Source organism: Microdochium trichocladiopsis, assembly GCF_020744255.1.
Source record: "Microdochium trichocladiopsis strain MPI-CAGE-CH-0230 chromosome Unknown B0I36scaffold_5, whole genome shotgun sequence".
NCBI classification, from domain to species: domain Eukaryota; kingdom Fungi; phylum Ascomycota; class Sordariomycetes; order Xylariales; family Microdochiaceae; genus Microdochium; species Microdochium trichocladiopsis.
In genome coordinates this window covers 2,746,404-2,769,642 of record NW_025763548.1, presented here as the reverse complement: position 1 = coordinate 2,769,642, position 23,239 = coordinate 2,746,404, and the positions used below count along the sequence as shown (strand labels likewise).

The 23,239-nt window shown below is 59.6% G+C and overlaps 9 protein-coding genes across 9 annotated transcripts; 6 read left to right on the top strand and 3 right to left on the bottom strand.

Moving 5' to 3' along the window:
• Positions 1–965: 965 nt before the first annotated feature.
• On the top strand, positions 966–3,775 carry B0I36DRAFT_349515 (cellobiose dehydrogenase; the record flags this gene model as incomplete). The annotated part of the gene is made up of 5 exons (XM_046156806.1): positions 966–1,014; positions 1,072–1,268; positions 1,325–2,176; positions 2,243–3,676; positions 3,764–3,775. The coding sequence occupies 5 exons, from the start codon at positions 966–968 to the stop codon at positions 3,773–3,775; spliced, it is 2,544 nt and encodes an 847-aa protein (XP_046013117.1).
• Positions 3,776–4,396: 621 nt separating this feature from the next.
• Positions 4,397–5,428, bottom strand: B0I36DRAFT_363126 (uncharacterized protein; the record flags this gene model as incomplete). The annotated part of the gene is made up of 1 exon (XM_046158755.1): positions 4,397–5,428. The coding sequence occupies one exon, from the start codon at positions 5,426–5,428 to the stop codon at positions 4,397–4,399; it is 1,032 nt and encodes a 343-aa protein (XP_046013116.1).
• A 1,193-nt stretch (positions 5,429–6,621) lies between these two features.
• B0I36DRAFT_363125 (Ctr copper transporter) lies at positions 6,622–7,275 on the top strand (the record flags this gene model as incomplete). The annotated part of the gene is made up of 1 exon (XM_046158754.1): positions 6,622–7,275. One exon carries the CDS (start codon positions 6,622–6,624, stop codon positions 7,273–7,275), a length of 654 nt encoding a protein of 217 aa, XP_046013115.1.
• A 244-nt stretch (positions 7,276–7,519) lies between these two features.
• B0I36DRAFT_374347 (aldehyde dehydrogenase) lies at positions 7,520–9,028 on the bottom strand (the record flags this gene model as incomplete). Its single annotated transcript, XM_046160266.1, has 1 exon — positions 7,520–9,028. The coding sequence occupies one exon, from the start codon at positions 9,026–9,028 to the stop codon at positions 7,520–7,522; it is 1,509 nt and encodes a 502-aa protein (XP_046013114.1).
• Positions 9,029–10,168: 1,140 nt separating this feature from the next.
• On the top strand, positions 10,169–12,403 carry B0I36DRAFT_323916 (GMC oxidoreductase). The gene has a single exon (XM_046154037.1). The coding sequence runs from the start codon at positions 10,504–10,506 to the stop codon at positions 12,172–12,174; it is 1,671 nt and encodes a 556-aa protein (XP_046013113.1). The 5' UTR covers positions 10,169–10,503; the 3' UTR covers positions 12,175–12,403.
• Positions 12,404–12,780: 377 nt separating this feature from the next.
• B0I36DRAFT_363122 (P-loop containing nucleoside triphosphate hydrolase protein) lies at positions 12,781–15,544 on the top strand (the record flags this gene model as incomplete). Its single annotated transcript, XM_046158753.1, has 2 exons — positions 12,781–12,921; positions 13,034–15,544. The coding sequence occupies 2 exons, from the start codon at positions 12,781–12,783 to the stop codon at positions 15,542–15,544; spliced, it is 2,652 nt and encodes an 883-aa protein (XP_046013112.1).
• A 728-nt stretch (positions 15,545–16,272) lies between these two features.
• On the bottom strand, positions 16,273–17,201 carry B0I36DRAFT_122844 (uncharacterized protein). The gene has a single exon (XM_046148065.1). The coding sequence runs from the start codon at positions 16,935–16,937 to the stop codon at positions 16,308–16,310; it is 630 nt and encodes a 209-aa protein (XP_046013111.1). The 5' UTR covers positions 16,938–17,201; the 3' UTR covers positions 16,273–16,307.
• A 654-nt stretch (positions 17,202–17,855) lies between these two features.
• B0I36DRAFT_409779 (uncharacterized protein) lies at positions 17,856–19,857 on the top strand (the record flags this gene model as incomplete). The annotated part of the gene is made up of 5 exons (XM_046161899.1): positions 17,856–17,987; positions 18,099–18,325; positions 18,420–18,654; positions 18,728–19,015; positions 19,097–19,857. The coding sequence occupies 5 exons, from the start codon at positions 17,856–17,858 to the stop codon at positions 19,463–19,465; spliced, it is 1,251 nt and encodes a 416-aa protein (XP_046013110.1). The 3' UTR covers positions 19,466–19,857.
• Positions 19,858–20,770: 913 nt separating this feature from the next.
• On the top strand, positions 20,771–22,552 carry B0I36DRAFT_122820 (uncharacterized protein). Its single transcript, XM_046148064.1, has 2 exons — positions 20,771–21,207; positions 21,292–22,552. Exons 1-2 carry the CDS (start codon positions 21,101–21,103, stop codon positions 22,442–22,444), a joined length of 1,260 nt encoding a protein of 419 aa, XP_046013109.1. The 5' UTR covers positions 20,771–21,100; the 3' UTR covers positions 22,445–22,552.
• The last annotated feature ends 687 nt before the right edge of the window (positions 22,553–23,239 follow it).

The window sequence follows — 23,239 nt, the reverse complement described above, 5'->3', positions numbered from 1 at the left end:
ATTCTGCAACGGAAGCGAAATGAGCAGCGGCTGCAGCCGAGACTCGAGATCCCTGCCGACGCCTCCCCCGCACTCCACATTCCACCTTGGCCATTGTCACAACAATCATGCTTGCCGCCACGCCACGAAAACCACCATCAATGTTCTCGACCTGGGGCCCTCCTCATCGTCCGCTTCGGACAGACGCATACCACCCTCTGTCCATGTTGCTTAGCAAGCCGCAGCAATATATCTGCGCGCAAAGACGCCGCTTTCGACCGCGACCCCGTGGGTTGACGTGCAGAGAGAGGGAGCCCGCCCACGCGCTCCCCTGTCCAGGCATGCAGGCCATGCTGCTCAAGGACTGTCGAGTCGCCGCTTGGCTGCCGCGTTGACGGCCCGCGGCGAGCGCATCCCGTCCTCCGCGCCCAAACAGGAAACTGTGGCTTCCCAGTCCGGCTCGGCTCCGGCCCCGTTCCGCAAACTCTCGCCCTCTTTTCGATTATGCTGCAGCCAGGGCCCAGCGTCGCATCGTGCCTTGTACCTGGATCACTACCAACAATAGCTATCTCCGCCATGCACGGCCACTCTGCGGCCTGCCACTCCCAGGGCCGCTGCGACCCTTCTGGCCTTGGCCAGCCTGGAGCCTCGTTCCCTCGCCTTGTGGCTAATTTGCTCGCCCCCGGCCGGATGCTACCGAATTTCGAGTCGTCGACAGGGGTTCCGGATGTTTCTTACCACAGTCTATCGTCGCCTTGCCCTCCCGTCGAGCCGCCCAGCATACCGCAAAACAATTCCCTCCAATCACGACAATGAGGGGGTTTCGCCAAGCTCGTCTAGTCGAGATGGACTAGGGGACAAGCAATATCGGACGGTCAGTCGCCCGAGATCATATAAAGCAGCCCCAACACGACGAAACATGTTCATCGCCAGCAATCTTTGGTCCCTCACCGCGTATCATCGATTCCTCCTTGACACGTTGAGCCATGGGTCGCTTCGGAATCCTCGCCTCGCTGCTGCTGGCAGTTGGGCTCAGTAAGTGGCACTTGTCAACGAGCATACGCCTGACTTACTTCTAACTGTGCAACCCAGATGTCCAGCAGACCGCTGCACAGGGCGCCGCACCTGCCACTTACAAGGATCCTACCACCGGTATCATCTTCAACACCTGGAGCGTGCCTGATCGCAATGTCGGCGGCTTCGGTGGCGCGTATGGTGGTATGAAGATTGGTATGGCTCTCCCTGCCAACGCCCTGACTGTCAACGCCAACGAGTTCATTGGTATCCTGGTACGTTGGCCTCACTCCATTTGTGCGCAATTCAATCTAACCAGAGACGTCCACAGGAATGCCCCAAGAACAGCACTGTGCTCACGGGTTACTGCGGTATCTCCCTCGGAGGTGGCATGCCTACCAATCTGCTCCTCACTGCGTGGCCGTCTGGCAACGACGTCCTGACCTCGTTCCGCTGGGCCACGGGTTACGTCGAGCCCGAGCTGTACACCGGAAACGCCAAGCTCACCCAGATTTCCTCGGCTATCAACGCCACCCACTTCAGACTGATCTACCGCTGCGAGAACTGTCTTTCATGGAACCAGGACGGTACCACTGGCGGTGCGTCGACATCCAACGGTGGCTTGACCCTCGGCTGGGCCGCCGCCTTCCAGCCCCCGACAGGTGCTTCGTGTGCCAGCAGCGCTCGCTTCGTCCAGCATGACAACGGACAGAGCATCTGGGGTGCCGGTCTCGACAGCAATGCTGCCAACCCGTCATACACGTCGTGGGCCGCCTTGGCCACCAAGACGGTCACTGGCAACTGCGGTAGTACGCCAACAAGCAGCTCAACATCGGTCCCTGCCCCAACTGGTACTCCCGTACCCAACAAGCAGTACGACTACATCGTAGTCGGGGCCGGTGCCGGTGGTATCCCCATCGCAGACAAGCTGAGCGAGGCTGGCAAGAAGGTCTTGCTCATTGAGAAGGGCCCTGCGTCCCTTGGTCGCTGGGCTGGCAACGCCAAGCCAAACTGGAACACTCCTCCGTGGCTCGAGGGCACGGGCCTGACTCGTTTCGATGTCCCCGGTCTTTGCAACGAGATCTGGGTTGACTCTGCCGGTATTGCCTGCTCTGATGTCGACCGGATGGCTGGTTGTGTTCTTGGCGGTGGCACTGCCGTCAACGCAGGTTTATGGTTCAAGGTAAGTGCATGGAAGGCGTGGGGCACGACATTGACAAGACCATTGCTAATACGTAGTGCTTCTTAGCCCAATGCGATCGACTGGGACTACAACTTCCCAAGTGGCTGGAAGTCTTCCGACATGACTGGCGCTACCAACAGAGTCTTCTCGCGCATCCCAGGCACCGACACACCTTCCGTAGACGGCAAGCGTTACCTCCAGCAGGGCTTTGATGCCCTTGCGACTGGCCTCAAGGCTGGCGGCTGGACTGAGGTCACGGCCAACAATGCGCCCAGCTCCAAGAACCGTACCTTTGCACACGCGCCCTTCATGTTCAGTGGCGGTCAGCGCGGTGGCCCTCTTACCACTTACCTCGACACTGCGTCCAAGCGTTCCAACTTTGACTTGTGGCTTAACACGGCCGTGAAGCGCGTAGTGCGCACGGGTGGTCACGCCACTGGTCTCGAGGTTGAGCCCTTCCGCAACGGAGGCTACGTGGGCACCATCAACCTCACTCCAGTCACTGGACGTGTCATCCTGTCCGCTGGTGCGTTTGGAACGTCCAAGATCCTGTTCCGCAGCGGCATCGGCCCCTCGGACGTTCTTGGCGTCGTAAAGAACTCGACTGATGGCCCTACCATGATCTCGACGGACCAGTGGATCCCGCTTCCCGTCGGCAAGAACCTCGAGGACCATACCAATACTGACATGGTCATCTCGCACCCCAACGTCGTCTTCTACGACTTCTACGAGGCCTTTGACGAGCCGATTGCAGCTGACAAGACTGCCTACCTCAGCAAGCGCTCTGGTATTCTTGCTCAGGCTGCACCCAATATTGGCCCAATGGCTTGGGAGTCGATCAAGAACACTCCCGACGGCGTTGAGAGACAGCTCCAGTGGACTGCTCGTGTCGAGGGCAGCTTGGGCGCCGAGAACGGCAAGACCATGACCCTCAGCCAGTACTTGGGCCGTGGCGCCAAGTCCCGGGGTCGCCTGACCTTGACGCCGTCCCTCAGTGTCACTGTTTCCACCCTGCCCTACCTCACCGACAAGGGCGATGTTGCCGCCGTCATTCAGGGCATCAAGAACATGCAGGCTGCACTCAACAAGGTGCCCAACTTGACCTTCGTGTCGCCAGCCCCTGGCCAGTCCGCCGAGGATTACGTCGCCCAGTACGTCGTCTCGTCCAACCGTGGTTCCAACCACTGGATCGGCAGCGCCAAGCTCGGTGTCGACGATGGCCGCAGCAGCACGGGCACCTCGGTTGTCGATGTCAACGCCCAGGTCTACGGTACCGACAACATTTTTGTCGTCGACGCCTCCATCTTCCCCGGCCACGTCACCACGAACCCTTCGGCGTACATTGTCGTTGCCTCTGAGCGCGCTGCCGAGCGTATCCTGGCGCTTGCTCCGGCGGCCGCCCGCAACCAGTTCGACCAGTGCGGTGGCCTCAACTACAGCGGCAGCTTCCAGTGCAAGACTGGATACACCTGCAAGAAGCAGAACGACTACTACTGGCAGGTGAGTTTGGGCAATCAATGCCAGAAACCATGGCAAGTCTCGTCTGGGCTTGAACGCAGTAATCACTAACACTATCTTCTCCCACAGTGCCTGGCTTAAACGCCTCCGACTGCGAAGTATCGGGTCTTTGAACCATGCTGAACAGCTAGCGACAGGGACGCTTCTAGAGGACATAGGGCATTTGTGCGGGGCATCCTGAGGATCGCGCGCATATACGAAATTCCTTTCTGTGTATATGTACTTTGAGCATCGTCTTATGTCCGCTATGAACAAAGGGGCTGTCTATATGCCATGGGCGTTAACAGTCTATCTGTGATGTATGCGTCTGTGCGATGCAGTGCTGTGGGAGGCCCAATGCAGGTCCATTTATGGACCCAGAAACGAATAAATACTACCGGTCGGGACATTGCCAGGTAAGGCAGCCTGCCGATGCCATTGTCACCATATGTAGCATCCTCCCCAAAACGCGGAAGCGAAAGCTGCAAATCCCACCCCCGGCGCATATGACTGCTTGCGCGCGTGCGTGCTTGCGCCGTTCTATCCTGAACTCCTGATACGATGGGAATAGAAACAAAACGGGAGAAGAAGAGAGGCAGTGTTGCCGTCCCGGACGAGCTCTTCGCCGGAATCGGGGTATATCTCGCATGATATGCGAAATCGACAAACGAGAAAAGGAAACTACTGTTTAGTATGTGCAAAGAACGACATGAATGTATCAGATCAGCACGCGGCCGGCGCGGGAGCCATTCTGCTGCTGCTGCCACTGCTGCCCTCGACAGCTCGCCCTCCTTCTCCTGTCTGGCACGCCTTGACCGCAGCGGCAGCACCAGCAGCGGCAGTCTCCCTGCGCGCCGCCTCGGCAGCCTCCTTATTCAAAAAGCTCAGGTACGCCTGCCATCCGATGGCGATGCCCCCTGCGAACAGGCTGCGGAACTCGATGGGGATGAAGGCGAAGCTGAACGCGGTGACGGCGGGCCAGAGCTTGAGGCTGTTGACCATGCTGACGGGGACGGCACGGCGGATGCGCTCGAGGGCTTCTTCGGCGGTGGACCCGGAGAGCAGCGAGTGGGCGCCGAAGAAGTACGAGTTGAACAGAGGGGTGAAGAGGGCCTGGTTTATGGCCACCTTGGTGAGGATCGAGAGAAACCGGGACTGGGGGAAGTTGAAGTTTGACGAGAGGAAGAGGAACCAGTGCCACCCTGGGATGGCGGCGAGGCCGCCTATCGACATGGAGCGGAGGGTGCGGATGGGGTCGTATTGGCTGGAGAAGGAGGGCGGTTGTGGTTGCAGCGGCTCGTTTGCTATTGATGTTGCTGTTTTTGTCGTCGTTGTTGTCGTTGTCGAGGGAGTGGTGGAGGAGGACGACGACGATGCGGTCGCGACAGGAGCGTCATCGCGGCCAATGTACTGGGCAGCGACGTCGCCCGCGCAGTAGATGACGAGAGTCGCGGCAGTCTGGGTGAGGTAGGGATGGCGGCGCTGGGTGCGGGCGTAGGCCTGGCCGGCGCGGGTCAGGGGCCCGAGGCGCTGCCAGAAGGTAGGCGGCGGAGGGACGGTGTTTGGGACGGGGATCGGGTCTTGGGCCTTTGGCGGCGGCGGTGGTGACGACGACGATGATGTGTCGTGTTTTGGGGGTTGTGAGTTTGTTGACTGTGGTCGCTTTGGTGCGTTGGGTGTCTTTGGCAGGCGGGCCTGGCGCAGGAGGTTGAGGTGGCGCCGGAAAACGGCGTGCAGGGGCGAGGAGGGTATCATGGTGGTGGTGTTTGCGTTTGGCAGTCGCAGGTGTCGCAGGTGTCGCGGCCGTGGGGGATCACAGTCAATGTCTAGATCATGGCCGTGGTCGAGATGCTGGGTGGTTTGTGGTGGTTGAGGACGAGTCTCGTGAGCATGTGGTCTCGTGGGTCGGCTGAATGGATGGATGGATGACTGCAAATTAAGGGTCCCCGCGCGTCGGCTGCCATCGGCAGTATTAATACCAGCGCCGGCTCTGCGCTCGCCCGGCGCCGTTTTGCGTCGAGTTGCGACGCTCGGAAGGCCCCGGATGCTTACTCCAAAAGAGGGTCCCGGTACGTACCTGCCGATCACCAGGCGCAAGACAGACAGACAGAAACGTCGACAGGTGAGGTACCGACTGTACCAATGACCGCCTCAGATGCAGCATCTTGCAACAGTCAACTCTCCGCCTCTAGGCGGCTCATGATTTCCATCGACGCGCGGCCAATCCTCTCTCTGTCAATGTGAATTGTGCCATTCCTCGGCTCCACCTCCGCAACCGGAACTTGCAAGCAAGACAGCCCTTGGAACCCCTCCCGCCTGCCATGCCAAGCAAATACAGACTCAGGTCTTAAGCCAGATCTTTGTTCAGAGATACATGTTGATCGAGGCCGCGCCGAGTCACACAGAGCCGCTATGGTCCCCCAGCATGCCCTCGTGCACCTACGAGACTGGGCCCTTGAATGGCGGCCTTCAGTAGAGATGGAGTCGCACGGGCACAACTTGCGACGGTGCTGTGATTGGCCAGGCCAGCCATGCCTGCACCAGTCTTGGACTTGGAGCTCGACTCGACCCCATCAGGCCAGGGTGGCCGCCTGGTTGCACTCGACATCGCACGTCAGATGCGTAGCTTCGTCACCTCTGATTCTACGTTCTAGATTCCAAAAGCTCAGTTGCTGGAAGCACGAGGCCCAGTATTATAAGCTGCTGAAGACTCCAATTGGGGCGCCCTTGGAGCACTCTATTCTCCCCTGATGGACCACTACCAGCACCACCCGCCCCTAGGCGGCAGCCACCAGGACATGATGGCACACCACCACGGCCACCACGACCACCACCATCATCACCACGCAGCTGCCGGTCATGCTGCTCACCACGGCCATGACCACCACCAACACCACCACCATCACGGCCATGCAGCAGCAGCAGCAGGAGGAGGGCCCCAGTGCAGCATGAACATGCTCCTCAACTACTCCACAAAGGACCTGTGCATCTTCAGCCACCACTTCCACATCCCCGGCGACAGCTGGGCCCTCTGGGCCGCCGGCCTGCTCTTCGTCTTCCTCTTCTGCGCCGGTTACGAAGGCTTCAAGAACTGGGCTAGGGCCTATGATCGCCGCGTCGCAGCCGAGTACCTCCGGATCCTCGCTGCCGAGGAGGATGAGGAGGAAAGTACGACAGCCACGCCATCCACATCATCGTCGTCCTCTTCTTCTGGGCTGGAGATGAAGAAGAAGAAGACCTCCTACTCCTCTGCCCCGACCCAGCGGCGCACAGTCACCACCAACGCCACGTCTGCTCCGTCATCACCACCACCATCACCACAGACGACGAGAGCCGCGGCGGCATCCTTCGCCCGCGCCAGAAAGCCCACCCGCGCCCTGCTCTACGCGGCGCAGTACCTGTACGGCATGCTCGCCATGCTGCTCTTCATGACGTACAACGTCCAGGTCATGCTCGCGTGCAGCGCCGGCGTCGGGGCCGGGTTCCTCAGGTGGGCCGCGGATCTGCCTCCCCTTGGTGGTGCTGCCACTGCTCGCCGCCGGGATGTCAGTGATGTTGGGGAGCAGGAGGAGGAGGAGCAGCAGAGTGCAGCGTGTCATTGATTAAGCATGGGGCTCAGGTTGGCGCAATAGTAGTATGGAAAAAGATAGTTAGTCATCCTAGACAAGTCAAGAATTGTCGTATGCTTGCATATCACAACTGCCACGCGGGGGCGATTAAGTAAGGAACCAGTGAAAAGGACCACAAAAACAACAATAAAGACCGCTCGTGATATCATTTCTGCACTTTTATACACATACAGCTGGAATGCAATGCATCCTCCTCGAACCGAAAAAAGAAGAAGTGCTACAGCTTCGCAAACACTGTCGCAACCTCGCCGCCCATCTCGACCAGCGTGCTCTTGTTCCGCACCCACGCCTCCAGGCCTTTACGCCCGTTCTCCACTCCCAGGCCGCTCGACTTCCACCCGCCCACGGCCATCTCGGCCGGCGACTCGCCCCACGTGTTGACCCAGGTGATGCCCGCCTCGAGCCCCTGCACCACCTGGTGGCACGCGTCAATGTCCCGCCCGACCACGCCCGCCGCGAGACCCAGCTCCGTCGCGTTGGCGCGGGTCACGGCCTCGTCGACGCTGTCGTAGAACAGTATCGACATGACGGGCCCAAAGATCTCCTCCTTGACAATCGCCATGCTGTCCGTGCAGTCGGTAAAGACGGTCGGCCGGACCCAGTACCCGCCCCGGAGCTTGGATGGGACACCCTCGGGCGCGCCGTCCGCGCCGCCCGCGAGCAGCGTGGCCTTGTCCTCGTTGATGCCCTTGCGGATGTACTCGAGGACTTTTCTCTGGTGCGGCTGGCTGCTGAGGGGGCCAAAGTTGGTCGCCATGTCGAACAGGTCCCCCGCGCGGACGTGCTGCATCTTGCCGAGCAGCACGCGCTCAAAGTCCTTCTTCATCGCGCGCGGGACAAACACCCGCGTGCCGTTGGTGCACACCTGCCCGGTGCTGAAGAAGTTGGCCATCATGGCAACGTCCACGGCCTTGTCCACCTCGGCGTCGGGGAGCACCACGAGCGGGCTCTTGCCGCCGAGCTCCATCGTCACGTACTTCATGCCGCCTGCCGCCGATCCCGCAACCTTCTTGCCGGTGCTGACCTGGCCCGTGAAGCTGACCTTGGCGATCGCCGGATGCGAGGTGAGATACCCGCCGACCTCGCCCGCGCCGTACACGACGCTGAACACGCCGTCGGGCACGCCTGCGCGCCGGTAGATGTCGGCGAGGTACTCTGCGTGCAGCGGGGTGTACTCGCTGGGCTTGTAGATCATGCAGTTGCCCGCGGCGAGGCAGGGGCCCGACTTCCACAGGGCGATCTGGATCGGGTAGTTCCACGCGCCGATGCCCGCGCAGACGCCGAGGGGTTCCTTGGAGGTGGTGACGGAGGCCGTGGGCCGCAGGCGGAAGGACTCGCCGTTGAGCCCGCCGCTGGCGACGAGCCCGGCAAAGTACTCGACCACGTCGGCGCCGGTGACGATGTCGACCGTCGAGGTCTCGGAGTAGGGCTTGCCGGTGTCGAGGGTCTCGATGACGGCGAGGTCGTCGTTGCGCTCGCGCAGGAGGGCGACGGCGCGCTGGAGGATCCGGGCGCGCTCAATGGGCGGGGTGGCGGCCCATGAGGGGAAGGCCGCCTGGGCCGACTTTATGGCGGCGTCGATGGAGGACTTTGGAGACGAGTAGACCCTGCAGATGGGCTTGCCGGTGGACGGGTCGAGGGAGTCGATGTGGCCGGCCGAGGTATCTGACGAGGGCTGGGGCTTGCCCGCATAGATGGTGTGACGGTCAGTCTCCCTGATGGCCATCGTGGAGGTGTTTTGCTGTTGTTGTTATTGTTGTTGCTGGTGGGCAGCAGGTGGTGGGAGTCAAGGTCGACTGTTCCTGGAGGTGGAGGGAAGCCTATCAGGTGGACCAGCACAAGGCATTAGCGTATGTACATACGGAGTAGTGTATCTAGAGTTGTGCAGTGCAGCGAGTGCATTTGTCTCGAGCCGAGCAGATTGCGATGGATGCCGCCACGGCAGATGGTGCCGACCCTTGCTGTCTGTGCCAATGACGTTGTGGGCGGGCCCTGGGAGGTGGACCCCTGCTCAGTCGCAGCAAGAACTTTGGAGCAACCAACGAGAAAAAAGTTTGTGAACAGGTGGATCTTTGGCTTTGCTCTCCACACCGGCCTGCCATGCCATGCCATGGGAGCCATGGACACCACGCGGCCAGCCAGCTCTGGTCAGCTCAGCCCTCGGACGCACGCGGCCCATGTTTGACAAGTCCATGCGAGAGTTTGTGCGTTATCGGTCGTGGCAGGGCTGCCCGCTGCATCGACGCACCGTTATCCGGCAGCAGCGGCCCTCGATCGGGTGCTTTGACCTGCGGGGGAGGCCAGCTACTGCAGCCATACGCATATCTTAGCTATCTTTTACGCAAGCATGGCGGATAGCTGGGGACAGACACAGACCGCCCCAACAGCACAGCCCATCTGGGGCAGACGAGGAAGCACTCTGGACAGATCCTGCCACGCCCGGGCCGAATCGGCGGCGCGGGCGGGGGAGGATGGATGCCATCCTTCGTGAAGCCTCGCTCCTTGTCCTTGTCGGCCTGGCACTGAGCCAGCCAGCCAGCCAACACTGCAGATTCTGCCCCTGCTGGGTTGTCTCTCTGATGGTACGGTCATCGGCCGACCGACGTCGCAACGTACCCCATGGCGTCATGGTCCACGATGTGCTGAGGGTGCACGAGTCAGCCGCACGGCGCTGGGGGTCGGTTGTGTCGTGAAGAGGTCTGGAGATGGAGATGCGGGCCCCGCTGGCAGGCACCGCGGTGGCCTTGCCAGTGGAGCAGTGGAGGCTCTGGCGCTGCAGGGATCCGTCGAACCTGCTGCACCCGCCGACTCGCCATGCCGTGCGGTTGGAGATCGCAATGCACACTTCTGGATCGGTCACCGTTGGCGACACACACACGACACGCAGGGCCTCGCTCCCAGCCTAGCGCCCTCGCGCCCTCGCTCGATCCGTCTGCCACATGGGCAGCGCAGCTTCAACCTTGTCCACTGCCGGCCGCGTCTTATCTTTTTAAACTTCATCGCGAGCCAGCTGAGCTGTTGCGTCCCTCTCCGCTTACTACTACTACGACGCCTCCTCCTCCCCCGCGCACCACGACAGCTCTTATCGGAGCCATACCTCTCTCCTCTCTCTCTCTCTCTCACTCTCTCTCTTGTCGTGCTTGCTGTCTACCTCCCACTCCACCACACACTACAACTTAGTGTAGGCATCAACTCCTCACAATGGCGTCTGTGACCCAGCTCCCCCAGTCTGCTGCTGGCCAGTACGACTATGTCGTCGTCGGCGGCGGCACCGCTGGTTGCGTTATCGCCTCCCGCCTGGCCGAGTACCTCCCCCACAAGAAGATCCTCCTCGTCGAGGCCGGCCCCAGCGACTACATGGACGACCGCGTCCTCAACCTGCGCGAGTGGCTCGCCCTGCTTGGCGGCGAGCTCGATTACGACTATGGCACCACCGAGCAGCCCATGGGCAACTCGTATATCCGCCACTCCCGCGCAAAGGTCCTCGGCGGCTGCTCCTCTCACAACACCCTCATCTCCTTCCGCCCCTTCGAGTACGACTTCAAGATCTGGCAGTCTCTCGGCGCCAAGGGCTGGGACTTTGAGACCTTTATGCGCCTCATGGACAAGCTGCGCAACACTGTCCAGCCCGTCCACGGCCGTCACCGCAACAAGCTCTGCAAGGACTGGGTCAAGGCCTGCAGCACTGCCCTGGACATCCCCGTCCTCCACGACTTCAACCACCACATTACCGAGCAGGGTGCCCTCAAGCAGGGTGTCGGCTTCTTCTCCATCAGCTACAACCCCGACGACGGCAGACGGTCTAGTGCCTCGGTTGCCTACATCCACCCCATCTTCCGTGGCACCGAGAAGAGGCCCAACCTGACGGTCCTCACCAATGCTTGGGTATCCAAGGTCAACGTCAAGGACGACGACGTCGAGGGCGTCAGTGTCACCCTCCAGGACGGCTCCAAGCTCGACCTCCGCCCCAAGACCGAGACCATCATCTGCGCCGGTGCCGTTGACACCCCGCGCCTCCTGCTCCTCTCTGGTCTCGGCCCCAAGGAGCAGCTCTCCCAGCTCGGCATCAACGTCGTCAAGGACATCCCCGGTGTTGGTGAGAACCTTCAGGACCACCCTGAAAGCATCATCATGTGGGAGCTGAACCAGCCCGTCCCGCCCAACCAGACGACCATGGACTCGGATGCCGGCATCTTCCTGCGCCGCGAGGCCCCGAATGCCGCCAAGAACCACAAGCTCAAGTACCAGAACCCTCAGGGCATCCCCGACGGCGACATTGCCGACGTCATGATGCACTGCTACCAGATCCCCTTTACTCTCAACACCACCCGTCTCGGGTACCCCGAGATCCGGGACGGCTACGCGTTCTGCATGACGCCCAACATCCCCCGCCCCCGGTCCCGCGGCCGGCTGTACCTCACCTCGGCCGACCCGTCAGTCAAGCCGGCGCTCGACTTCCGCTACTTCACCGACGAGGAGGGCTACGATGCGGCCACGCTCGTCTACGGCATGCGGGCCGCCCGCAAGGTAGCCGAGCAGTCACCTTTCAAGGACTGGATCAAGTCTGAGATCGCGCCCGGCCCCAAGATCCAGAGCGACGAGGAGCTCAGCGAGTATGCCCGCAAGGCCGCCCACACTGTCTACCACCCGGCCGGCACCACCCGCATGGGCGACACCGAGAACGACGAGCTCGCCGTCGTCAACGAGAAGCTGCAGGTGCGCGGCGTCAAGAGGCTCAGAATCGCCGACGCCGGTATCTTCCCCACGATACCCACCATCAACCCCATGCTTACTGTGCTGGGTGTTGCTGAGCGTTGCGCAGAGTTCATTGTCGAGGAGGCCAATGCCGAGAAGGAGAAGGCGAGGTTGTGAGTGGAAGTCCGGGCCAAACTGTTTTGGATATGTGTATGAGGTTATGACCACTTTTTGTTATTTAAACGGTCGAAATAAAATCGAATACTACAGCGAAACTGAATTCAAAGTTCCCGGTTCGTTTCAGCGTGCGGAGAGGTGATGGATACTTTTTATTCCATGGTTAGCAATGTTCAGGTCAACTGTGAATCCAATCTGCCAGAGACCCAAAGACCCATATAAGCTATGTCAAAATTGTTTCGTACGCCATCCCAGAGGTTTCTTTCACCTCATGCTGTGACTCTGTAATGCAAGATGTTCAGGTAGTCAGCTCAGTTCGTGCACTTCCCTTACACGCAGCTAGCGCCAACCTGGCCCCACCCAGCAAAGCCGGCGCCCATGCAAGGTTCTCCACTAAAAAATTGCACCCTCCGCCGCCGATAACTCCTCCCAAGTTTCCTTATCGTCAACACTTCAAGAGAGGCGCATCTCTTCAGTCTCGAAAGCTCTTGTACAACAGCCTGCTGAGGTGCACTGTCGCGCCCCTCGCAACTCGTTTCTCAAGGTCAACGGTCCCTCCCAGCACAGTAGCGACGACACGCACACATACACAGCCATTGGCCCGCCATGGCCGCGCCCACAGGAAAGGCCCCCGGGGCCAGGAAACAGGGCGGCAAGCCAAAGGCCAAGCCGCAGGAGACCAAAACGCTCAAGCGCAAGAGAGAGCAGGAGGACCTGGCCAAGCTTCAGTCATCAGTAGACGAGCTGGTAAGTTGGAGGAGGAGCAAGAGCTCCCAGGTCACCGCTTGCGACGATGGGTGTGCCCACCAAGTCAAACTTAGTAGTAGTAGCTGACCAGGAGACTCTTTTTCCCCTCCAGGACCCCAAGAACCCCGAAAACACCAAGTTCTCCAACCTCCCGCTGTCGATACCGACCTCGAAGGGCCTCGCCGCGTCGCACTTTGAGACGCTCACCGACGTCCAGGCGCGGGCGATCCCGCTGGGCCTCAAGGGCAAGGACATCCTGGGGGCAGCCAAGACGGGCTCGGGCAAGACGCTCGCGTTCCTGGTGCCGGTGCTGGAGAAGCTGTACCGGGCGCAGTGGACGGAGCTCGACGGGCTCGGGGCGCTGGTGATTGCGCCGACGCGCGAGCTGGCGGTGCAGATCTTTGAGGTGCTGCGCAAGATTGGGCGGTACCACTCCTTCTCGGCGGGCTTGGTCATCGGCGGCAAGAACCTGCGCGAGGAGGCCGACCGGCTGGGGCGGATGAACATCCTGGTGTGCACGCCGGGCCGGATGCTGCAGCACCTGGACCAGACGGCGGGCATGGACGTGGACAACCTGCAGATGCTCGTGCTCGACGAGGCCGACCGGATCATGGACATGGGGTTTCAGCACGCCGTGGACGCGCTGGTCGAGCACCTGCCCAAGGCGCGGCAGACGATGCTCTTCAGCGCGACGCAGAGCAAGAAGGTGTCGGACCTCGCGCGCCTCAGCCTAAAGGACCCAGAGTACGTCTCGGTGCACGAGGCCGCCGCCGCCGCGACGCCCTCGACCCTGTCGCAGCACTACCTCGTCACGCCGCTGCACGACAAGATGGACACGCTGTTTGGCTTCATCAAGGCCAACCTCAAGAGCAAGATCATTGTCTTCCTCTCGTCGGGCAAACAGGTCCGCTTCTTCTACGAGTCCCTGCGCCACCTCCAGCCCGGCGTGCCCCTGCTGCACCTCCACGGGCGGCAGAAGCAGGTCGCCCGGCTGGAAATCACCTCGCGCTTCGCCGCCGCAAAGTACTCGTGCCTGTTCGCCACCGACGTGGTCGCGCGCGGCGTCGACTTCCCCGCCGTCGACTGGGTCGTGCAGGTCGACTGCCCGGAGGACGTGGACACGTACATCCACCGCGTGGGCCGCACGGCGCGGTACGAGCGCGACGGCAAGGCGGTGCTGTTCCTGGATCCGAGCGAGGAAAAGGGCATGCTGGAGCGGCTGGAGCAGCGTAAAGTGCCGATCCAGAGGGTCAACGTGCGCGAGAAGAAAAAGGTCACCATCACCAACGCCATCCAGGACATGTGCTTCAAGAACCCGGACCTCAAGTACCTCGGGCAGAAAGCCTTCATCAGCTACACGCGCTCCGTCCACCTGCAGAAGGACAAGTCCGTGTTCGACCTGTCCAGGCTCGACCTCGACGCGTACGCGGCGAGCCTGGGCCTGCCCGGAGCGCCGCAGATCAAGTTCCGCAAGGGTGCCGCCGGCGCCGAGGACGACATCAAGAAGCTCAAGAACGCGTCGCGGCAGCAGCAGCAGCTGTCCAGCGACTCGGAGTCGGACTTTGACGAGAACGGCAACAGGAAGGACAAGAAGAGCAAGAAGAAGAAGGCTGAGGTCCGGACAAAGTACGACCGCATGTTTGAGCGGACGAACCAGGACGTGTTCACGAGCCACTACAACAAGGTGCTCGGCAAGGATGGCGACGGCGGCGACGACGACTCGGATCAGGATTTCCTGTCTGTCAAGCGTGTCCTACGTGGTGACGACCTGGACGATGTCACTGGCGACAACAACAACAACAGAAATAACAACAACAAGAAGCACGACAGCAGCGGCGACGAAGACCAGGATCAGGGCCACAGTGATGACGAACAGAACGGCATATCACAACAACCAGCTTCCGCGGCCGCGCTCCCCACGGGCGTCAAGATCATCCAGGGCCTCGGCGGCGACCAGCCGCTCGTCATCGACTCGAAGCGGCGCGAGAAGCTGCTCAAGTCCAAGAAGCAGATGCTGCGCTTCAAGGGCAAAGGAGACAAGGTCGTCTTCGACGACGACGGGGTCGCGCACCACCCGTACCGCCTGCGCGACGAGGCCGACTTCGCGGCCGAGGGCGACGCCGAGGCCCAGCGGCAGAGGTTCGTCGAGGGCGAGGCCGCCAGGGTCAAGGAGGCGGACGTGGACGACAAGCAGACTGTGCGGGACAAGAAGCGCGAGAAGAAGGAGCGGCGGAAGGCGAGGGAGGCGGCCGAGGCGGCGGGCGTGGAGTGGACGGGCGCTGGTGCCGGGAAGAAGGACAAGGGAGGTAATGTCGTGGTCAGGTTGCAGAGCGACGATGAGTTTGAGGATGAGGACCCGCTTGCGCTGCTGCGGTCACTGCCTACGGCTGGCAAGGGCAGAGACAGCGGGGGTGAGGAGGACGAGGAGGACGAGCGGCCGAAGAAGAAGGTCAAGAAGTGGTTCCAGAACGACAGCGACGTCGAGTCCGATGCCGGCGGCAGGAACAGCAAGTCCAGTACGAGCAAGAAGGGCAAAAAGGGCGCCAAGGTCATCGAGGTCACCGAGCAGCCGGATACCCTGGAGGACTACGAGGCGCTGGCTGCTGGATTGCTGGACGATTAGAACAAAACACGGAGAGCAGGGAGTCGTGGAGGCTTGTCGTGGGTCTGCATGTCGCATCGTCTATTTTTTCAGGGCATTTTGAAGCGCAAAATCTCGAGCGAGGATTGCATATCTCACAAGCTGAGTCGTGATTTGTGGAACTCTGACTGTGTGACTCGTTCTTCATCGTTGCCGAAGTGCTTGAATAGTAGCAAGCAGGACATCTGATAGCGCACACTGTCGATCACCCGCCACGAACGTGAGACGGGATGGCCCCATGCTCGGCTGCAAACATGCCGAGGCTTTCCTCGGTATGTATCAGATTCCAAGCATGATATTCAGGGGGGCGACAGTACCTTCGGCAGCCATGGTTCAGCCAGCCAGCCTGGTCCTCGACAAGAATGGTTGACTTTGCGAGCTCTACATTTTCAATACATAGGTACTTACTTCACTCATTCAGAGTCCTGTTGAGCACAAACAGCGAAAGGAGTTCGTCACAGCCCAAAGTGTCCCTCTTAAGTACAGCTTTCCCTTATTGTCGGACAGAAATGCAGACTCTTGGACCGCATTGGCCAAACTCAGTGCGAGTATCATCTGATACAAAGATGCTCGAGGCACGTGCCGGCGGCTTTATTTGGGTGAGATTCGTCTCGCAATGCCCTACCGTCGTCGGACAAAGGGGAATAATATCGCTAGTGGTATCACGGACGTGACACAGTGCCCCAGGCTCACTGGGACAACATAGGTGACCCGGTCGAGAGCTTTATGCCTACTTGCGACAGTGTCATTGACAAGTCTGTGGCAGCCACAACCATAGTATGAGATCGAGAGCATGGACCGAGTACGGTCCCGCATGAGAGTGACGACGGAGCACGGGCAAAGGGCTGCGTGGTTGGCGAGGGTCGGAGTAACTGCTCCATGTGACCCGCACTTCTGCCTCGAGCACGTGGTCAGAAACTTTGCCGTCTTGAGGAGTTGTAACGACGGCTTTGCGTTTCTGGGTGGTTCTGGCACTTGAGAATGAACGCTCATTTGGGTTCTTGCACGTAGCTTTGCTATGGGCAGGGAACCTTGTCTCTCTACATCCACGGCATGATCTCTTGTGGGCATATTTTGTAGAGGTCAAAGCTGGCGATGTGATCGATCTGGTGTGGCTTATTGTACATGAATTGCTTGCGGTTTCAGAGCTGCGTGGCGTCCGGTGTGCTCGAAATCGTTTGCTTCCTCCCCTATCCTCAGCATTTCTCAGGTCGCTTGCTTTCGTGCTTTCTTGCTTGCTTGCTTGCTTGCTTGCTTGTGCAAATACCCCCCGGCGAGCCCGGCTCATGTCATTTCTTGGAATTTTTGTCAGCGGGACGAGGTTGCCGACATGCTGAGCACGGGGCACTTGGATGACATCCTGTGCCCCTCGCATGCTGCTTGTCTGCCGGTGATGTTTATGCTACACAATGGCGAAACAACTCAACCACAAATCCTTGATGAAGCAATGTGTGCGTGAGCGTCCGACGTGAGACATAAAGACGTGACAACCGCGCCTTGGTCAAAGCCTGACTGCCTTGTACTCGCGATCGCCACGTATCTTTTGCGTATTGTTGTTGGAGTGGTATGGAAGTCCAGGGTGCGATATACGAGAAGTTGCTGTAGTAGACGGAAATAGCGAGGCTCGAACGGTGCAGGACTCTGAAAAGGGCAACAAGGGACCTCAAATCACAGGCCAGTCACTCAGTGAGAGGCTCACTTTCTGTGCCCGGTGGGTGGACGAAACGGGATATATCGTCTCCTCCGCCCGAGGCCTCATGACTTTCTGGAACCAACTTCGCAAGCGGCATTGGGAGGCTCTAGCCAACCATCAAATATTCATCAACTCCAACTCCGCTTGCCAAATCAGTCTAGCAAGGGAGTCTCAGACGCTTCAACATCACCCGTGCTGCCGTCGCATGGTTCAGCTCCTGCTGCGACGAAAAGGACGCTTTAGCCAGCAAGTGAACTCTGGCGTACTTCCAGCTTGAATGATGTGAGCAGACGAGGGCGACCACCGTGCTGGTCTTCTTGGAATCGTGCTCGCACCCTGCAAGACATCATGCCCGTGCGCAAGATGAGTTTGCTCCTTGGCAGAAGGGATACAGCCCGGTTCCTCCTGCATTGCCCCGGTCTACAAGAGCGTCACAGGATCCTTTAAAAAGGATTGTCGTTCTTCGGTCCCGAGACACGGCCTGATCAGCTTGCAAGCGAGGCCCCGAGTGGACTGTCCCAAAACAAGCCGCGTCAACCTCCCGACAACCGGTCACAACTGCCCGAATTCAGCCGCTGCCGCCCGTCCAAGAGACGAACCATGTCGTGCGTCGAGTCTTTTGTGCTCCTCGGCATTGCCATTTTCATCATCGTTGTTCGTTCAGCATACCGATGGCATCAAGTCGGCTTCCGAGGCTATCAGCTCGATGACCATCTCATGCCTGTATCGGGTGTAAGTGTACGAGCCGTGGGGAGACCCTGGTCCAACTACTTGCAGCGCCTGCACTCCTTGCGTTCTTCACTCGCAGTCTAAGAGGAACGAGCTAATGTCCGGGTGTCTCAGGTTCTATGCGCTGTGCTTACCTTCTTTGCCTATGCAGTAGGCCAAAAGTACCACGGGCTTAGCAATGGCTTCATGACAGATGAGCAACGCGAGACCCTAGACCTGAACTCAGAGGAAGCATTCATTCGCATCATGGGCTCGAAGATCCAGGTGGTCGGATGGTCTGTGTATGCCTTGGAGCTGTGGCTGATCAAGCTTTGCATCACTGCTTTCTATGCTCGCTTGTTGTAAGTCTTTGCGACCGACCAGGGCGAATGCCAGAGAGTTCATATCGGAAAGTGTCTTCTTGCCTTGGTGCGTACTGACGATCATCTCGCACAGCACACGCCTTAGCAACCTTGGCATGCAGGTCAAGATTGCTTATGTGGCCATTGGAGTGAGCTACGTTGTTGTCACCCTGGCCGTCTTGCTTGGTTGCCAGCCCTTCCGCCACAACTGGCAGATCAAGCCTGATCCTGGCCCCCTTTGCCAGCCGACCAACTCGAGACTCAACGTGCTCATGGTCTACATCTTCAACGTCTTGACAGACTTGCACTTGCTCTCGATTCCCTTGCCGGTGAGCTGCCCTTGTGACCCCATCTTGCTGGTCCTTGAGATCATCGCGGTGCATACGCTGACACGTTGTGCAGCTCTTGTGGCATGTGAACATCTCGCTGCGCAGGAAGCTGACACTGATGCTTCTGTTTGGCGGTGCCGTCTTCGTCATTGCGGCTGCGACGGTGCGTGCGGTGCTGGTCCTGACGGCAGGGCCCGAGGGATCGCTCTACGCAAGCCAATGGGGGTGCCGGGAGATATTTGTGTCGATTGTGGTTTCGAACCTGCCAGTGATCCAGCCCATGCTGCGCAAGCTGGCCAGCAGAGCCGGCATGAGTGTGTTGTTCAGTCACTCTGGAGGCCGTTCCGTTCACCACGACCGGGTGGTGGGAGGAGGAGGAGCTGGGGCCGCAGCACGCAGGGGCTATCTGATGAGCATCCGCAACAACAATGTGCCAATCCAGGATCATGGCCTGGTGTCGACCGTGGGCAGATTCTCCACGCTGCCGTCACGCAGTGCGAGCCATCGCGGTGGCAGTGGCCCGGCCAGAGGATGCAATGACACGCGACAAGCGCCGACCGTGTCTGCAGCTGCCTGGGCCAGCGACGAGCGGATACTGGTGAGCGACTTGGGCGAGAGGCCTGGGGGCGACGAGCCCTACGTTGGGCAGGTCCGGGGTGGTCATGTGGGGGAAATGGCCATCATGGTGGGCAAGGAGGTCCGCGTCATGAGCGAGTGTGTTGATCTGGAGAGCCAGTCCGTTTCGATTTCGTCTGAGGACAGCAGGACCGAGGAGGGTTGGGACAACAACAAAGGCGACGAGACGAGATGAAGGCGAGGGCAGGAGCTGTGACTTGGAAAAGATGCACGATGCAAGGCATTGACAGAGGACGTCTCGATGTTTCTCGAAGGAATGATGGAAGGTTACTGTGGAGCGGCATGGCGCCTCCCTCCAAAAGCCCCCCCTCTCTCCATATTAGAGGTCATACTGCCATGACAATCTTTATCCCCCTCTTGAAGTCCCGTCCTAGCGATCGAGTCGAACTCTACCCTGGGATGACTGCCGTCATTCGTTTTGGACCACGGGGAGTGAACGTGTTCTGTGTCTCTCGTCGCTTGGATAACCCCGTTGTTGCCGAACCAGGAATCTGGGAGGCAGCCGGGTCGCCCGTTGGGAGAAGTGGAGCAGGACTGCGAGGATTGCGAGAATGCCTCCCAAGGCTGTGTCGATGCAATCAGCAATAATAGGGCCGGAGCTGCGGCTGTTAAGACTTTCCACGGTTGGTATTAAGGTGGGCGGCGCGCGTGGAAGGCGGCGCAGCAAGCTGCAGGCCCCCATTCAATCATGCACACGCATGGGATGGGCGGCACACGGCATTTTGACAGGCGGCAAGCGTCGTGTATTGCCGCATGAGCACCTGCGCATGGGCATCAGCAGCGGCAGGCGCCACGGGCAGGACTAGCCCAACCAACTGCGGCGCATGGCATGCCATGCTATGCCTCACTATTGAGGGTCAGCCTGGCCTGACAATCAACCACCACGACAAACGACAAACGACATAATGGCGATGACGAGCTGCGCCTCGGGGGGGACCCCCAACCACCACCACCACTTACTCAGTGTCCCTAATATAAACCGGCCGTTCCCTGGGTCAATCCAACTCCCCCCTGACGCATCTCCTCGACCGCTCATGGCCCTTAAAGAGACTCACCTCGCTGTTTGTCTCCTCATGTGACCTCTGCCTGCCAGCTCACCGCTCCCGACATCATCAGCTTACTTCCAAGTCCGCAGTGGGCGTCGTGTAGCGAACAGCCACCCCCGGCCGGCCAATCGCCCGCCAGGATCCAGGGCCCTTCCAAGGTTTGCGCCTGCGTGCTGCCATCGCCTTTCGCCACCAGGCACCTCTTAGCGCTGCCGCCGCTCCCGATCTTGATTCCAGCCCGGCTCCAGCACGTACCCCTGAAGCCAACCAGCGCAAGCCTTGACGCCAACCGTCTGGCACAGACACCACTGCCTGCTCCGCCCTGCCGATTGACGTCGCGCTTCCAGGGTCCGCCTCCAGCTCGGCCGCCTTGCTGCGCTGCGCTGCGCTCCCCTCTTGCGTCAGGGGCCCGCCCCCCTCCTTCGTCCTGCTCCCGCGCTGCCGTTGCCGCTGCCGCCGTCCTCGCTCCTCCGCAAGAAAAAGGTCAAAGCACCGTCAACCAGCCTTCTTGACCTCTTGGTCCGCGCCCGCTGCGCTACTTCTGCTTCTCAGGTGGCTCTGAATCGCCCGGGCATCATCGCTGCCTTCCAACGACGCCAGGCGGTGCTCCCTCATTTCTCATCCCTCATCCCGGCCGTTGTTGTCGCAATCCGAGGGTCGGGTATTGGCACTTCAGCCCACCATCAGCCCCTCCACCACATCCGAGCCGCCCAAGCGGTCTCTTCCCGCTCCTTCTCGATCGCACAACAACCACAGCCGCCAACATGATGTCCAATACGCGCGACGCCAATGGGCGGTCGCTTTCGGCAAAGGATCGTGAGCTTCCCAAGCAGGATGATCTCGTCGAGTACAACTTTGCCGTCGCGGGCCAGTGAGTCATCGCACCAAAGGGGCCGCTCTCTTAGAAGCCGCCGGGCTCGTATCTTGCGCTAACCATGGCCGTCATCCTACGTAGTGCTGGAACCATGTGCGACGCCGACGGTGAACTGTTTATCAAACCATGCACCAAGGCCGAGGTCGACTTCTACGAGGTGGCGCATGCGAAACATCCAGACTTTGCCGAGATTATGCCCCTCTATATCGGCACCCTGATCCTCAACGAGAACACGAGCGAAGCGCATATTCACGCACAGATCCCCGAACTGGTCGAGCATGCCGACATACCACAGGCGATCAAGCACGAGATACAATCGCATCTGCACCTCGACAACCGGGCAGCTTACTATCCGCCTCCCACAGATCTCCCGGCGCAAACAGCGCCGAAGGCGGAGGACGCGCCCAAGACTGCGCCAGAGGACAATGAGGAATGGAAACCCAAGGAGGGAAAGACGCGGAAGATCGACACGGATCGCGCGGTTGTGCTTGAGAATGCATCATTCGGCTACAAACATCCCAATATCATGGACGCCAAGCTAGGCCTGCGCCTGTGGGCTGACGATGCCCCCCAGGCGAAAAAGGACAGATTCGACAAGATCGCGCAGGAGACTACACACAAACACCATGGTTTCCGCGTTGCCGGCATGCGGACGTGGAAGGGCTCATCTGACCCGAAGGAGCTGGATCGCGCAGACTATCGCATCTACGACAAGGACTGGGGCCGGCTTGATGTCAACGACGACAACATTCATGAAAAGATTGGGTCCTTCATCTTCAACAAGGACGCTGGCATCGACGAGGACCTCGGAAAGACTGTTGCCGGTCTCTTTGCTGAAGACCTGCGGCGCATCCAGGAGGTTCTCGAGCGTGAAGAGTCGCGCATGTACTCTGCCAGCCTATTGTTTGTCTTCGAAGGTGATGGCCAGGCCCTGCGCGAAGCAATTGCCGAGGCAAAGGCTGGGACCGTGGCGGAAAGGAGATCCGAACGGGCCGCGTGCTCCAATATTAGGATCGACAGTGGCATCAGCATGGACAAAGACGAGACTGCCGCAGCAGACCAAGATTACGATGACGATGACGAGGATGAAGATCTGAGCACATTCCCCCGAATCTACTCGGTTCGGCTTATCGACTTTGCCCATGCTCGGTTCATTCCGGGCGAAGGCCCTGACGAGAATGTGCTATTCGGAGTAAGGGGTCTGAGGAAAATCTTTGAGAAGCTGGCCGAATGAACTGTCGGTCTGGTCAGAGACGGGTGATTAGAGAGTCATGAGGAGGATAACGCATGGCCAGATATCTGGCTTATGCTTTCTGCATCAGGAATCACGGATCTGCGGCATCTGGGCGTCATTGCTTTACAAGCATGGAGGGTCCTTGAGCGTGTCTGGAACATGTTTTGCGGGAGGCCCGAGATACCCCCTATACCATCGTTAGACGTTGAAAAACATTTACAAATGAGGCACTGAACCTACCGAAAGAAGACGAGCCGGGGCCCAGCCGTGGTTCCAAGTGCCTGGCTGATACAGTGAGGCTTGGTACAATTCGTGTCTACAATGCAACACCACGCGAACCTTTATGCCGCGCTCCCTATGGGTTTGCTTACACAATCTGCCACGGTGCATATTGGAACCCCTTTCCGCGACCTAGCGATACTGCAACCTGGACACGTACTCGGCTTTTTTGTCACAAGTGTGTAGTAACAGCAAAGTTGTCCTGAATATCCCCTTCGTGCCTGGGGTAGCTGCGACTCGTCCACTCTCTCCCTCCTTGATATCATGGGAAACATCACGGTAAGTTCCAGACAGGGGCGTTCGGCGGAGTTGGTTTTTGGAACGGAACAGGAGAGAGAGAGAGAGAAAGAGATCAGTCGTGGCTGTCTGGCAACTACACGTGCGCGAAGAAGCTCTGGCGTTGTGGTTTCGCGTGACCTCTTTTTTGGCTCGTCTCGTCTCCTCTGGTACCATGTCTTGATAGCAAGGCCCGACACCGTCTTTGTGTGGAATGGATTCCGCGTGTGAGGCTTTCTT

Excerpts from the sequence above, each read along its gene's own strand:
- B0I36DRAFT_323916 (XM_046154037.1), top strand. The coding sequence starts at position 10,504 with ATGGCGTCTGTGACCCAGCTCCCCCAGTCTGCTGCTGGCCAGTACGAC.
- B0I36DRAFT_122844 (XM_046148065.1), bottom strand. The coding sequence starts at position 16,937 with ATGCGAGGGGCACAGGATGTCATCCAAGTGCCCCGTGCTCAGCATGTC.
- B0I36DRAFT_122820 (XM_046148064.1), top strand. The coding sequence starts at position 21,101 with ATGATGTCCAATACGCGCGACGCCAATGGGCGGTCGCTTTCGGCAAAG. Across the intron at positions 21,208-21,291 it reads AACTTTGCCGTCGCGGGCCA|TGCTGGAACCATGTGCGACG; the intron begins GTGAGTCATCGC and ends CATCCTACGTAG.